This window comes from Chelon labrosus (assembly GCF_963514085.1).
Source record: "Chelon labrosus genome assembly, chromosome: 16".
Taxonomy (NCBI): Eukaryota; Metazoa; Chordata; class Actinopteri; order Mugiliformes; family Mugilidae; genus Chelon; species Chelon labrosus.
The window spans coordinates 19,701,710-19,717,474 of NC_140349.1; the positions used below are offsets into that span (position 1 = coordinate 19,701,710).

General features: G+C 42.3%; 1 protein-coding gene across 1 annotated transcript in view; it reads right to left on the reverse strand.

Annotated features, from left to right (window-relative positions):
• LOC311501297 (retinoic acid receptor beta-like) overlaps positions 1 to 15,765 on the reverse strand; it is a gene marked incomplete at its 3' end in the record, with an annotated part of 103,220 nt that overhangs the window by 21,971 nt on the left and 65,484 nt on the right. The window contains exon 3 of the mRNA XM_084563022.1: positions 11,552 to 11,693. Coding sequence (XP_084419148.1) covers positions 11,552 to 11,693 — 142 coding nt within the window. The remainder of the gene's footprint in view (positions 1 to 11,551; positions 11,694 to 15,765) is intronic.

The following is a 15,765-nucleotide window of genomic DNA, read 5'->3' on the forward strand; positions in this document are numbered from 1 at the left end:
CAACGGAACTTTGTTGCTCGTACTTTTTGGACATGCAGCAAGTTGTCGGGTTAGGAAAGGAAAGGCCGAACATAAGGTGAGATACAGCCTGCTCCGTCAGCTCAGTTCCACCAGCCAAGAGTCAACACCAGTACGAACTAGTGCTTCACAAATGGGTTGTATGATTTATGTGATAAATTTGGATTAACTACTTTGACTTGTTTCCTCTCAGAGCTATCGTGGTGCTTTGTGTGACTCGTTTGGTCTGTCAAACAGACACATTTAGAGCCATTGTTTTTTTTGTATCTTACATAAAATCCCTATACAAGATTAACAAGTTCTATTCATAGAGAAGTTATGAAATACAAAATGATTTATACAGTCAAAACTCCTGGGTTTGTAAAGATGGTGGAAAAAAAATGCATCACAAATAAAAATCATTGAGTTTTAATGTTTAGGAGAGGTGGTTGGAGGTGGAAAATTACAGTGCAACTGGAGAATATAACTAGATCTCTGGACCAACAGAACCATGCAGCCTGATTTCTTTTCACCGACTTAAGTCATGCTTATGTTGTTTATTCTTCTTCTCGTCAGCATCACTTCATTAAAAAAAGAAGAATAAAAACACAGAAGGCTGGAAGAGAACATACTGGCAATGTCAGGGGGGAGATCAACACATAAATAATAAATTAAAGTATGTGCGTCGTTTCAGTGAGTGACAGAAACTTTACAGTTTGTTCCAAAATTGGCCTCATGTCCCCAACGCTTCTTGTCATGACGCACACGCAAACAGTGCTGCTTGTGGTTCTGCCGCTTATGTTTAGGGGCATGTCATATTGGCTTCAGTTTATTATACCATCTCTGCAGTAAGATAAGTTAAGTGCAACATGCAGTCCAACAGCACAAAGCCCAGGCCTGTTGTGTTTAAAGTCCCCCCCGAGAGACTGCAGTCCACGGAGGCCTTTGCTGCATTAGGTGCAGATCTCTGAAGTCTGTCGCAACGGGCAAACCAAACAAACCGACCGGGGTTGTTACTCAACACACAGCATAACCATCCCTATATCGTGAGGCTCTGATCAGCCACAGGAGCGCCTTTAACGTATGAATGAGTGGCACAGGAGCGAGAGGGAGAGAGCTGGGCCCCATTGTCAGTGCTGAGACACCCAAGGGAGTTCATTTGTTGGGTGGCAACACAACCGTCGCATCCACTGCCCTATTTCCCAACCACGAAATTCTTTATATCCCCACACTGAAACTGCAGTTCGAAAGTTTTAAAGCCATTCTATAGACTTGTTTTTTGCAGATTTTTAAAAAAACAAAACAAACAAACAAAAAAACAGAATAGGAGAGAAAACACGAAATAACTGCTGAACCTTATGAAACCTCCCCGGCTCTTTGTGTTGCACGTCAATTATCTGAAACCTGAACATGTAGCATTTGAGAGGTGTGAACAAGGTTGGCAGAGGGAACTGTGATGCACACAAAAGCAATAGGGAACAAGTTGTAGGCCGAAATTATAGCTGTAGCATTTAACACTCTGGATATGTCCAAACAACTCATTTATTTTGAACATGTGTGAACATGGGCTTAATTCTGACACAGATTTGTAGGGGTGCAATGAGAAGACATGTGATGCGTCACAAAGAAGTGTTGACCCGGTGACCGACACAACTAAACGGGAGAATAGCTGGATTCCAGCAACTCTTCAAATGACATAGATGTTTGCAGAAACAACATGCGTGGTCATTCACATTCAACTGAGGTAATAAAGAGCAATTAAGTCGGCTTTTGAAGGTTTCCAGTTGAACTTGAAACTGTGCCGTGCATTACCTGGTTAGGTTTAGGGGGGGAAAAAAAAAAATTGGAATGAATAAATTAGGAGGTGACTGCAACTCAGCGGGTAGCACATATTATCCACGAACTAGAGATTTCGATCACTGGTGCATGGACGACAACTGTCTTTGAGCAATATATTGTGCTTGAGTAGGAATAGTGTGAATGAGCAGGTAGATGCGTCATTGTGACTGTACAGTGCTTTGACTACCAGTGGGTAGAAAGGTGCTATATAAACACATGGCCATTGACAATAATGTTACACAGAAAACGTTTATCTGTCAGCAAAAAAAAATACTATTGCTACCTTTGCCTTACTAAAGTGATACATTTCCACCTTATTGAAGCTTTAAATAATTCCAAGTTGTTATTAAAATAATTCTGAATGACTGGCTGCAGTGAGAAGGTCGTATGTGCACATTCCCACATCAGCAGATGAGTATCTTTAGCTTAGTGCAATATAGATACAGTACATGCACTCTGATCCGGGAGTCTCATACTGATGATTAGGGATTATCAAATCTCCATATCATGTGTTGACTTTTCAACCTACAGTTTGCTTCCACACTAACAGGGTCACTGATTTTCTATTTTTCCACTTTGGACCTAAAAACGTCAAAACTGATACCAGTTGTCAAATTTAACTGTTTAACTCCTTCAATTGTAGCACGCTAATGCTAATATCCTGCTAAGATGCCAATACTTATATGCTCAACCAGTGACCAGTCTGCTCAGAGAGGTCAAGATATTGACTTATACTGCTTATAATCAGGCATTAACCCAAATGGAATCCAGTTTTATCAACACTTTACATATCTCTCTAAGCCAGTCTCATGATTGAAACGATGCCTGCATCAACACAATCCATACACACAGCTAGATTTATTTATTTACTGTATGTATTTTTTGCTTAGCATCACAGCATCTTTTTAATTCGGACATACGCTGTAAGACATCTAACATTCCAATCACTGTCTCTTAAAAATCAATTGTTGTGGTCAGTCATAGCCTCATGCTGTCACCTCATGCTGCTTACTGTCACCGCTGGGAGGCAGTGATAATGTGCTTACATTAATTGCTCCATACATTTTGACCTACATATCTGACCTATAATATATGTCCATTACATGGGAGTATATGATTGTGCATTAGACAGCTACCATCATACTGTCATTGTAACAAACACTGACAGCGGTGAAGTTAATTAAATCTTATTAAAATACATGCCTATTAACTGTATTCATCAAAAGAAATGAGACAAAGGACAGAAAGATTCTGGATTGGTATAAGCCCTATCGCTTGCTTTATACCCGACAACGATAATCTTCAAAGATATAAAATGAACCCAGTGGTGTGACAATGGATCCTAACCTTGTATGTCATCAGGGTTTATAGTGTCAGTGCAGGGGCACGTGGGAGGAGTTTGACCGACAGAGGATAGAGAGCCCTGGGCCTGAACACGGCAGCAGCAGATAAGGCAGACAGCAAAGAGGAGATTTAGAGTGGAGCAAGAGCCCCGCGGCACAAACTCTCAAGCGCACGTAAGCAAAACATGTATATTCCTGTGATTTCTGCCACAGAAACATGGAATCCCAAGCCCCAACGACACATTTAGAAGACATAAATTCAAGGTCTCACTGAACAATGATGGGCATATTTCACTGTTTAACATTTTATACACTAAACAAATATTGAAGAAAATGGTTAGAAATAACTGTTCTACAACGCAACGTGATGAAAAACCTGTCATATGAAATGTCTACATATGAAAATCTCAAAACTGCTGACAGTGTTGGCTGTATTGTGAATTAGTCTAATGTGGAATCTTTAAAAGGCATGCAGCATACTCTATGAGAAAGAAAATCCTATTTCAAGTGTGAAAAAATATGTCTGGAAATACTTCGAATGTCATGCGAGATGGCACAAATTAAAACGAGTATAATTTCTATTATACATTTCTTCTTCAAAATGAACAAGATTCTCCGTCAGCCAGGTCACGGCACATCCACCATTGCTACAACAAAGGCAGTTGGACTTGGTAGAGTTTTCTTTAGGATGTTTTCACAGATGCACGACTCAACACCACACCAGTTCTTCGGGTCAGGACCGCTGACATCAGGACTAAGCAGTCCACCTACACTTGAAGGACAAGGGACACACTTTCGAGGACAACAATGTGCAACCTTTAGACTGAGAAGACAGAGAAGTCACGGAGAGACATAATTTGTCAGCCACTTCGGAACTTCACCCCCAAAAAGAAAGAAAATTCACCACCATTAACACCTTGAATCTTGAGTTTACAGAACCATTAACTGTGTAAAAAAAAATCTCAATAAATGCCTCTAATTGCAGGCAAGTGTTGAGTCACTAAGAGATCCTGGTCATTTGAGTTTGTGTACATCACCCAGAGATGTTATATATGAAAAAATACACTTCTACTGTAAGGAAGCCACTTGGATAAGTGGTGAAATGTCCTCATGAAAACTCAAACAAGTCCAGTTGCCTTTCTTTTAGGATAAAAAGTTGTTTTTAATTGAATGCCAGGCATTTATCGTCATGGTCATTAAAGACAGGCTCTAGTACACTTGTAAATGTTAAATGGTCCAGTGTTTATAAAGTGCTTTCAACCTCTCGCCACCCAAAGAGCTTTACAGTAACATCTACAAACTTGCCCACACACATTTACAGTGTCTTGCTCAAGGACACTTCTGCATTTACAATATATCATTACTGTATTATTATTATTAGCTCTGTACAAAATGTCAGTCTCTGTGGTGGTCTGATGGTTAAACCAAGACACTTCTTTACTTTCAACACACACAAAAAAAAAAAAAAAAAACACACAAAGATGTGCTGCTCCATGGACGGCACAAATAATGTTGTCGAAAGGGGGGATGGTCGACAATCTGCTCACGTGTGTGTGTTTGCCTGTGTGTCATTTGTCACAGTGCGCTGACAAACGACGTCTGGCAAGGGGGCTGTGGTCCTCACAGGGCCCGGCAAACCGCGAGATGTGATTTAAGAAGACAGCAACTTGGCAAGTGCACCCCACACCCACGCCCGACCACTGCAATCAATTACCACTGCACTCCAAGCAAATTACCGCAAGCATGAGCAGATACATCCGAATGATGCATTGGACAAGAGGCCGTGACAACGTATGGCTTTTTAATATCCACAAAAGGAGCAGAGGGAACTCATCCAGCGCCGCGAGTCTCATCATAATGTTGTGTCTGTGATCACTACTTCTGGCTTTAACATGAAAAGTGTCCGTCCTCCATTTTTAGCTCCTTAAACAGAGGTTTTATGTACATTTTCTTTTCAAACCAAACGGCGTGAGCAACGGCTGTTAAGTCTGAAAGTTGATCAGGCATCACAGCGCAGGAGTTTTTGCCAGAAAAGAAGCTGTGTTTTGCTATGCAGTGCTGTAATCTATCTGAACGGCTTCATGTCCCTGACTTGTGAATGGTGAGTGCGCGTCTTGGATTACGGGTAGAGAATATTATTAACAAATAAAATCATCAATTTTTAATCTATTATCAAATGTCCAAATGACCAATCCAAGTATTCTCTCAGCTCTACCCTGAATCAATAATTTCTTTGTAAATTCATTTTGTCAGCCAAAAGGTCACCAAAACTAACAGCAGTCAAGAGGTGTCTATAGCCCTTTATACATGGGAATTAACTGGGGACATGTGGATAATGGTGATAATTTTAGTCGACGTCTGTGATCATAAACCTGCCACGTCCGTCCAGCGTGCAGTTCCTGTGATAATATCAGTCCCATCTTGTAAATTGAGAAAATTGGACAACATTTTGGGTGCATAATGAAGAGGCTCGTGTTGTTGGACACGTGGAGACTCACTCATGGAAAAGACAAGCTCACTACCATCTGAAGATCCGAATTTTAAACGATGATTCGATGGATCACGTGCCTGGTAGCTTGCGGTAGGTACGATTTTCCTGTATTTCAACAGGCTCAACAGTTATCATGTAGCAGCCTATAATGTATCCTGTGAATAGGGTTTAAGCCATGAAAAGACTGGTCCAAAAACTGAACTTAAGCCATTGAAAGTTTATCTGGATAGGTAGTGTAATGTTAGCTGGCAAGCAAACTGTTTAATTAATTCGAGGGAAACTGACAAGTGTGATTCACAAGAACACCGTTTCAAGTAGTGCACCGTTATTCAGATCATGTTTGGGAATGAGTAACACTGAGCTACAGTGGCCTACCGATACTCTAGTTTCCTCAAGCTCCTGTGGGTTCAGATGCATGTCTGTTTGTTGCGGCGGTCAGAGAACGTCCATGGTAATCAAACATATTGTATTAGCGACCAGAGCATTCATTCCACCCACTCACACATACGCACACAAACAAGAAATGGAGGAGAAAGTTGAATATCTTGGCACTGAACAGTGTCTTAGCAGCACTAATAAAGAGTCATTATGAACTTATTACATACACCTTGGGGATCTCAACGTTGGCTACGGCCATCTAACTTTCTGAAGGTTGAGAGATCTCTGTGTTAGGTATTCAATAGGACCCTGCCACTCTGTCAGGCTTTCAGGGAGCCCTGTGAATGAGTGTTGAGTGTTTCTGAAGTACTCTCCAGAGTGTTAGACCAGAGGATTAAGGGTCATTGAGAGCAGATCAGACACGTTGTTAAACACGCAGCGATGCCTAATGTCAGCCTCCCATCCCTCAGGCTTCCAGGGCTCGCTCTCTTTTACTCAGCGAGCAGCATTTCACCCTGCGTCTTTTGTCCTCCTGTTTATTTGTGTGTTTTTTTGTTTTTTTTTCATGACTGCCCCTTAGTCCCACCACCAGGATGCGTTGTGGCTCAGTGGCAGCAGGATGCATGGGTGCACGGATGGCGGTCGTTTTGCGGAGCCGCTGGCCGACCATCTGCATGCTGCCAAGTTCTGTGTCCCAGTGAACAAACAGATGCAACAGTAAATAAACACCATCTATCTGTAACTGGCGTAGTGTAGCCCCCGGGCCGCTTGCTACGGTACTTAACATGGAAGCTCCCTAACACTAACCAGGTGGGTGTCGAGGAATGATAATAATTCTTTGCTGCCTTCAGAGTGTTGAGATTAAGCTAATGGGCCTGATGGGAAAATGGGTGGAGGAGAGAAGGGAGACCTGCTTTGTAAAAATATGACCTTGGCGCAACAAGGGAATGAAAGTAGCAATTTAGAAGTGATGAAATGCTGCTTCTGAGCATTTTTTACACTAACAGGAGAAAGAAAGAAATAGCATTTTTTTTTTTTAAATATTCTTTATCGCATCAAACCCAGATGAAAAGATCATTTCAGAAAATTAATTTAATCTATGTGTCTGATATTAAGACATCAATTATGATGTAAAGGGCATATGGGGGCTTCCAGATGCCACAACTGTTTGCAAAGCACAAGTGCAGCAGAACGCGCTGTTAGCTGAGTTCAACTTAGCATTTTGACCGCTGCAAACTGTGACAAATGTGGCCAATAGATAAGAGCCAGCTGTCACTGAAGGCTAAATAAAGAAATAGTTGATATTGTAGGTGTCTGAATTCCCTCAGTTATGTGACACAAGCTTGCTTTTGGACCTCGGGAGAAAAGCACCGGTAAGAGGATTCCATCCAAGTAGGTAAGTAGTACTTTATGTGTCAGCTAGGGGTTGTACCAAGTAGTCAACTAGTCGGTTTGTCAACTTTACTGCTGTGCCATGGCGCTTTAAACATCGTGTCAAACAGTCACTGATCACGTGACAATAACAACATAGACACCTCCAAGAAGACAGGTGAGGAGACCAGTGGGTCGTCTCGGCAAACTAGCAGCAGTTCATCAAGTGTGTGGAAATACATGCAGTAACTCAGGTAAGTCAGTCCAGAAACACAACAAAAGTACTACTGCAATGCACACTCAACTGAAAAGGCATCCGCTAATGATATCCGGCAGTCAACTTCACCAAACGCCCTGTGGTAACAGAAAGAAGGAGGCTACAAATCAACAATTTCATTGTCAAAATTATTAGACCTTTAGCTGCAGTACACAGAGAAGGTTTCAGAGAAATGCAGATTTTTTTTTTTTTCCCCCCGGCTACACTATCCCATCTTACAACACGCTTAAATGCTATTGATGGTGCTGAGTTGCGGCCTGTTTTTATACAGGCTATACATATTTGCAGCGCACACTATGTAGCACATGAGCTGTCTGTTCTCACTATATTCAGATCAAGAATATAGAGTTCATTGTTTCAAAGCATTTCTTCCTACTGTGTTTTTATTAGTCACATCATCAGCAACTAGTTGGTGTCAACTTGAGTTTCAACAGTCAACTTTACTCATGCAAACCCTAGTGTCAGCACAGTTGAGCTTTGTGTTTCCCTATCAATAGCTCTACTGGTAATGAGGTGCAAATGCCATAAGAATCTACAACTATATCAGTGACTCTGAACTGGTGCATAGCAGGGCTTTTAGTGAAATGCAAATGTCAGAATGCTGACCTTGTATTGTGTCATCAACCAAAGTTCTGCCAGATGAAAAGTCAAAGCATCATAAAGCCACTGGGATCCACCCACTGGTATCCAGCGGCTCTCTGTGATAAATTTCATGGCGACACCAATCACAGGTGTTAAACAGACACTATGGTGATCCAAGAGGAAAAGACTGGGGGATCACTGAAGCCAAACAACTTAATATACCAAGGTCTGGACCAATCAACTTTTTCCACAGTGGATTCACCAGCTATAAGTTAGCACCTTGACTGATACAGCAGCTTCTGTAATACATGCAAACTTGGTATGGTCAAGGCTAATGAAAGACTACAAATAAGCAGCTGTTTGGTCTGCTTGGTGTGTCTGCAGCTGGCTTATAATATGCCTTTCCGTCTCCTGGACATTGTCTGCCAATATCTAGCCTGGGGGTTGCTATGGTGACTTTAGATGCTCTACCAGGGTGGTGCCACAGTGGGGATAGATACCACTCAATTGCCTTCAACAGCTTATACTACATTCACCTGACTTTGGAGAAGGTCCTGGATAGACCCTCTATCTACTGATGGACTGCTCCATTAGCAAAACCCTGAATTCTTGCTTAACAAATGTTCACACTACAGATGTTAAAAACTGGCTCTTGAAGGCTCCAAGTCTTATGTGCAAACACAGATGCTCCCTCTTCTGACTCAGCTTTAAGACATACCGTGGTTCCCGACCTCTCTCGGGCTGGAGATCTCTGAGGGATGATAAAACCGGAGCTTAAAGGGAATGATGAGCCCGCTCTCATTCCCAGGCTGTCAAAAACTCCCTTTTCATCAATGTCGCCGGTGTCACAGAGGTATGCACAAGGTCTCGAAGGAATTCACACCAGTGTTAACCCACCCGTGACAGGAGTAGAGGCCTCTAGACCTGCTTCTATGGGCTTTGTTGGTGTTTAAGAGTAGAAGCTCTCCTATATGTTGCCAGAACATTTGCTCTCAGCATCAAATCAATGGCAGGACTGGTACGTCACGAAACCGACACCAAAGGAAACCTGGAGCATCACACGTTAATGGATGATGAATACATAATCTCCAGTGAATATTCCTGGAGATGAAGGTCCTAAAACGACCATTTTTAGAATGCAGAGAGTCACAGTAACTAGTATCAGATGAATAATAAAGTAAGTCTTTTCCTCTTCAGTTGCAGTGCATGTGGATATTCCCCTAGACCAACTCTTCAAGTGATCTCGATGTTAGCAACGGTTGCTCTAAACACATGAAGCATCCAGCTGGTATGGGCCTTCTACAGCAGAAATTGAGAGCAGGATGCTCCCCCTCCATTCACGCATATGGGGAAGAAGAGTAGTCCCCTTTCTCATCAGTGACCCTGTGGGGGGGTTTAGCCTGAGGATATCAAGACATCATCTTTTCCATGACTCTGCTGAGGTGTGAAACAGCATAACAGAAAGGAATACCACCCCCACCCCCACCCCAGACCCCACCTTGCAGAGGCTAATGGAGCATGAAGTGGACCTGAGCTATAAATGCTGATGCAATCAAAGGATGCCAATAACCTGTGAAATGCAAACTGTTCCTATGGATGAGAAAGGAACAGACTCAAGACAAGGGCCCTGACAACAGCAATAGACAAGGTTTTCTGAATATGTTATCACTGTGAGCGCTTTTTTTTTACTCACTCATTTGCATCTTCTCATAACATGATTTCTTTAACCAGTCCTCCAGCCTGACAGACCATGTAGATCATTTGTCCCTAAATTGAATAGAAGCATCCTAAAATACAGGACAGATGTTTATCTTGCCGTAGGGTATAGTGAGGAATCAGGGGTTGGATACAAACAGAAGACTTTCTTATGATATGTGCTATAATAATAAATAAACTCCTCATAATAATAAAGACCTCATGCCCTGAGGTCATGCGGCCTAGTTTTAAAAATCACTGCCACCTCGAACCATGACTGTAAAAACCTGGATGCGAAACTGCTCCTCAAAAGTAAAGCCAAAGCAAGTAGAGCTCCCCCTGGTGACTGGCTGCAGTATAGGTCATAAGCTCCACCTCCTCCATGTTAGTGGATGGGACTTGGGTGATTTAATCACACTTTGCAAAATATAAATAATAATAATAAATATATATCTGTACATTCCAGGATATAACTTATAGTATTTATAGTAGTTTGTTGCCACAGCAGGACTGTTACAGTAACATTTCTGATGTGACTCATGCTTCACTCCCGTGTTTCATTTACTGACCCCTATTTCAGCCAGTGAGTTGAGGTTGCATCATTCACAGAGTTTCATAGAACATCCAGCCAGTGCTGTCCGGGACAGTTTTTTATACCCCATAGTTATGCTTTATTGTCAGCTCGCCCTATAGCAGCTGCAGTAATTATCAGAGGAGCATAAGAAGAACTGAGGTAACAACGTTGTAGAGCCACAAACTTAGAGTTAGAAGGTTTATGACATGGACACTAACACAGGAGACTGATGTTTATTCTTCATTTCAGACTGAAAGTAAATGGATTTAACCATGAACGGAGAACACAGTATTTTATAAAATATATACTGCTACCCTGACATCCTGAAAAAGACTGAATAAAAACCGAATAGCTCCTTCCTTATTAAATAGGAAGGATATGTAGCAGAATGTGAGTGATAATGTGACTTTTTCATGGTGAAACTGTCTCTTTCCAGGAGCCTGTACTACACAGCAGGATTCAGGGTTAGTGAGGTAGGTTTTCAGTTACAATAAGTTCCGCGCCTGTGTGAATGGAAAGGAAATAACTCTCCAAACCAGCAGGTGCCAGAAATCTATATTTGTCATTCAAAAGAGGAAACTGGTCGACCAAGGACTATCTCAGCGGTGGCTAGGTGGCTAGGAAGAGCCACAAAGCGTTGTTCAGAGCTGGCCTCTCTGGAACCATGCCGATCGGGTTTACAGTTTATTCATTCCAGGTGATCATGTTGTTGCGTTTCTCTTCTCGGACACTGCCGCACAGCCAATTAAAGTGATCTCCCTCACCGACACCCTCAGCTGGCGATTTAACACGCTGAACTGGCTGATCGCGGGTGAATCTGTTGAGCGAGCTGTCATATTTGTGAATACACTGCCTCTATGTCTTTGGAAATACGTGTCTTCCCAATGAATTAGTGAATATTTGCACAAATCTTTTTCATTTGTTGTTATCTTTTACGTAGGCTATTTCTAAAATGTCTGTGAAAGCAGAGTCAAGTGATCAGAACCCATCCGTTTTAAACTCACACTCTTTGGACATTCCCACTCCGAAGCACTTCTGCAAGCGGCAGTACTGACAGCGGTTCCTCGTCACCTTGTTGATAATGCAGTTCTTGTCTCGGTGACACGTGTAGACCATGTTCTTCTGGATGCTACGGCGGAAAAATCCCTACGGAGACACAAAGTGGGGGGTTATTAATGACGAGTAGCACTTTCAATGTAAAACACTGCTCCTAATCTTCGGCAGCCGAATTCAAAAACATCCACACAGCCCTGCTGAAATTCTCCTGGTGCTGGATATCATAATGTCACGACAGTCTGTATGACAATGTGCTGGATATTTTGTCTTTTCTATGCCATTAAGGCCGAGAATAAAAGACGGTTGGTGCGTCCCTGCTGGGAGCTCTGTGAAGCTTCAAATGCTGGATTTAAGCTCAGAAACGGAGTGCTAGTGGGAACAGAGAGCGAAGAACCTCGGGGTATCAAACGGTGAAGCTGCTGGTGCAGTATGACAAAAATACCCAAGGACTTTGGTTGGGTTGTGGGCGGGGAGCACCACGTCTGGATGTGACAAGGTGACATTGAGCGTCTGTGGGAGACCAAAGCCACTTGTCTTTCATTGTAATTCACTGGCACAGCAGTGAAGAAGCGGATGTTAATTGGACTCATTCTGTGTGTTAGAATTCAAAGAGATATAAGTAACTAAGTGCCAAAAACACTGACAGTTTAGGGCACTGTGCTCCAGGATTCACAAAGAGTTTTATAATCACTAGGACACTCTAAACTATACTAAAAGTTCCAAGCTTTTAGTATCTTTTGAAGAGGTCATGCTGAGAGTATTATGTAGTAGGTAACAAAGAGAACTCCTGAGATGGTGGAAGGGACACAGTGGACCATACTGCTTTGGATGTCTCTCTGTTCCATTTATCAACACATAGCGGAATTATGTTGGCCCTGCGTGCTCAATTAGTGGTTGAGAAGTTACCATTCTGTGCGAATGACTATGACGACTACCTCTGAGATGGATATGAGTCATTAAACTGTCAGACAAAGTGTGATTTAAAGAGAATTTTTGGTTTGAGGAATAATTCTGTCTGACAGCTGAGATACTCCAAACAGCCCACACATCTGCAAATAGTACTTTTCCAGTGTTCGCATAGCGGAGCGCAGACTATCATCTCCAGTGCCTTTGGATTTTTTTCATCATGCATGCTGAGCCGACCGAGCCCTAATTAACCGCCCGCCATCAAAATATGCTGTTTAAAAATTCATCATCGCTCACGAATGGGAAACATTACCTTCAGCACATTACTGACTGCGAGCAGGTCTTAGAGATGGAGGAATGCTCTGGACTGCCTCTAACTGTATCTGTCAGACTGCACAATACAGCATTGTTGTCTGAAAATACCAAAGTCCCCAGCTAGGCTTTTACAGGGTCATTAACTGTTGCCATGACTTGTCTGAGATACATTTATTGGTCCAAGCTGTTTTTCACAGCTGGCTTTGTGTCGTCAGGAGGCAGATGTCAGGGACCTGCAGTTTTGATACTGGCTTCTTGCGAGTTCAGAAAAAGCAAGGAACCAGCTGAGGGTTGCACCTAGTGGACAATACTGATCATCTAATATTGGCTTATGGTGTGAGCAAAGGCACTTTATTCATTTTAGAAGCACTTCATGGGCTGCAGCCACCAGTTATGCCTAATGTCCATTTTGAGTTCCAATGACAAACCTTGGATCAGGTCTTTTATCATGCATATATCACGTTATCTGGACCTGACATTAGGAGCTACTCTCAGCACTCTAATCCTAAAAGTAAAGAGCCATACAGTAAGGACTCCTCCTGACTTGACCACTTTCAGACTTGGTAAATTAGGTGAAAACAGCTCCACAAGACAGGATGAGAACTGCAATTCCAACAGGAGCTCTCTGAATTTATGAATTCATAATGAGAAAATAAATGAAAGACAGACAAGCACACCAGGCAAAATCCACTGCGATTGTGACTGCCAACTATGCAAAGGACTCACTGAACAGCAGTCACAGCAGTGGTTTTTAGATGAATTAAAATGTGTTTTTTACCAAAGATTTGAGGTCTCTGGTAATGTCAGTAATATTCTTTAATGTGTAGGCGTGGCCAACATTTGGCAATGGCTGCGTTTGTGACATTTATCAGAAACTACTTACTACAACCCAAACAGAATTTATAAAACAGTATAAATATAATCCTAATAATAATTTATCCCACAGTGGGACTACATGGCACAGTGAGTCAGCCGTCTTGTACTTGTAATATATTTCACACTACTGGCAATTTTTCAAAGATCAGAGATCCTTACTGACAAAAGCTAAAACTGTTTTTAATCCATTTATTTGGAGTTGATGGGCAAATGGGCCCCATTTGGGGCGCAAAGCATATTTTGAGCTGCACTGCCGCAAGACAATAAACTTCATAATCTATTTCCAGAATAAAACAACTGCATGGCATTTATTAGACAAATTCATGGAAAATAAAAGTGAGGAGTGTCTTCACGTGGAACGCAGGCTGTAGATACAAGACAGAGTGTCATGGTTTGCAGGATAAGGGGGTTAAGACCCAAATGCAGGACACCAGGCGATGAGGCAGGAGTTGTCAAAAAAATGAATTAAACCAAAAGCAACACAAGGCACTGCATACGGCAGGAGATCCAAAAACAAAAAGCAAAACCTTCAAAAAAGACAAGAACATAACAGGACAAGACTAGAGCCTGAAAACACAGGGAACGCAGAGAAACAGTAGAAAACAGTATGACATGACAGAGGACAAAGGGAAAGGCAGGACTATATACACACACAAGGGCAGAGGAGACACAGGTGAAAACAATCAGGGCGGGGCAGACAATTACACAGGTGGGTAATCACAGGACAGGAAGAAGGCAAGACAGGAAACAAGGAAAAACTTAACAAAATAAAACAGGAAATTCAAAAACACGAAACATGAACGAAGCTCAAAACATGAACACAGGAAATCAAAACGCAGAACCATGACACAGAGTAGACTAAGGTGCAATGAATTACAGAGGTACATGGAGAGGGTAGACCAAACTCTATAGCCTTATTGTAAAAAATGTAGCTGGAGAACTCAAAGTCTTTGCAATATTTATCTGTCCAAAAATTATTTCCCACGGTCGACTACTTTTCAGTTATCTTAATGCAGCTGGATAAACCAATGACGTATGCCCACATAATAAATCCTATTCTTCCCTGCCTGCTTAAAGGAAAGCAATAGTGAAGACAATGTGGAGTCTCCTTGAAAATCTCAGGACACAGAACCCGAGGCTGAACCTGGTGCTGTTAGTTGCTGTGCAGAGTGACAGAAAGCTGAGGCCATCTATAGGAAGCAGAAGACTCCACTGAATTTCCCCCTTGATATTAATTTTCAGTTGCTCTGGGGTGTTTTGCAATGATCGTCCATCACCCAGGCCCCCTTTTGCACATGTTTGCAGGCATTTGTGCCCGAGGAGCTTCATTCAGTATGGTAGTGGTGGCGGGGTTAAATTTCCATTTACCATAGCTGCCTGTGACGGATAGGACCTTGCCTTTTCATTAGTGAGGCAGGATGCATGATGGGTAACAGATTAGATCACAGAACTGAAACGGCTGACTCTGTAGCCCATCTCGCCTTTGCATCAAGCATCCGTCAACCGCCAAGCCACCCCCTCCGTAGCATAGATACTAACAAAAAAGCAGCCAATCATGAATGAGCCTTGATGGCACATGACCGGTCTGAGGTCACCTCCCCTCGATTGGTATTACTCATTTTCTTAATAGAGGCCTTTATCCTGGCTGATGTAAGCTGAGGGAGTTGGTAGACATTACCAGTGAGGTCTGATGGATGACAATGGGAGCGACCTGCATCCCCATCAGATGCTATATAAGTGTGTTCAGGTTGGGTGCAGAACCCAAGGCTACTTAGGTACTTATGTCATTCAAAGCTGAGAGCATGCAGGTCACTTAGCCTTGGAAATGTGTGTGTGTGTGTGTGTACTGTGTGCTGGGGCTTTATACTGGAAGCTGGAGTTGCTGCAGTGTTTCCCAAGACGGATTTGCATTTTGTGAGCTTCAGCTATATGAGGAAGGTTTGTTGACAGTTCAAGGCCTAAGCTGCAATGCTCATTATTTAAACGTCCCTCATCTCCATCTTGGATATATTACATTAAATATACAAACTGATGAGAGAGGGAAACATTTAACTGGCATCAAAAA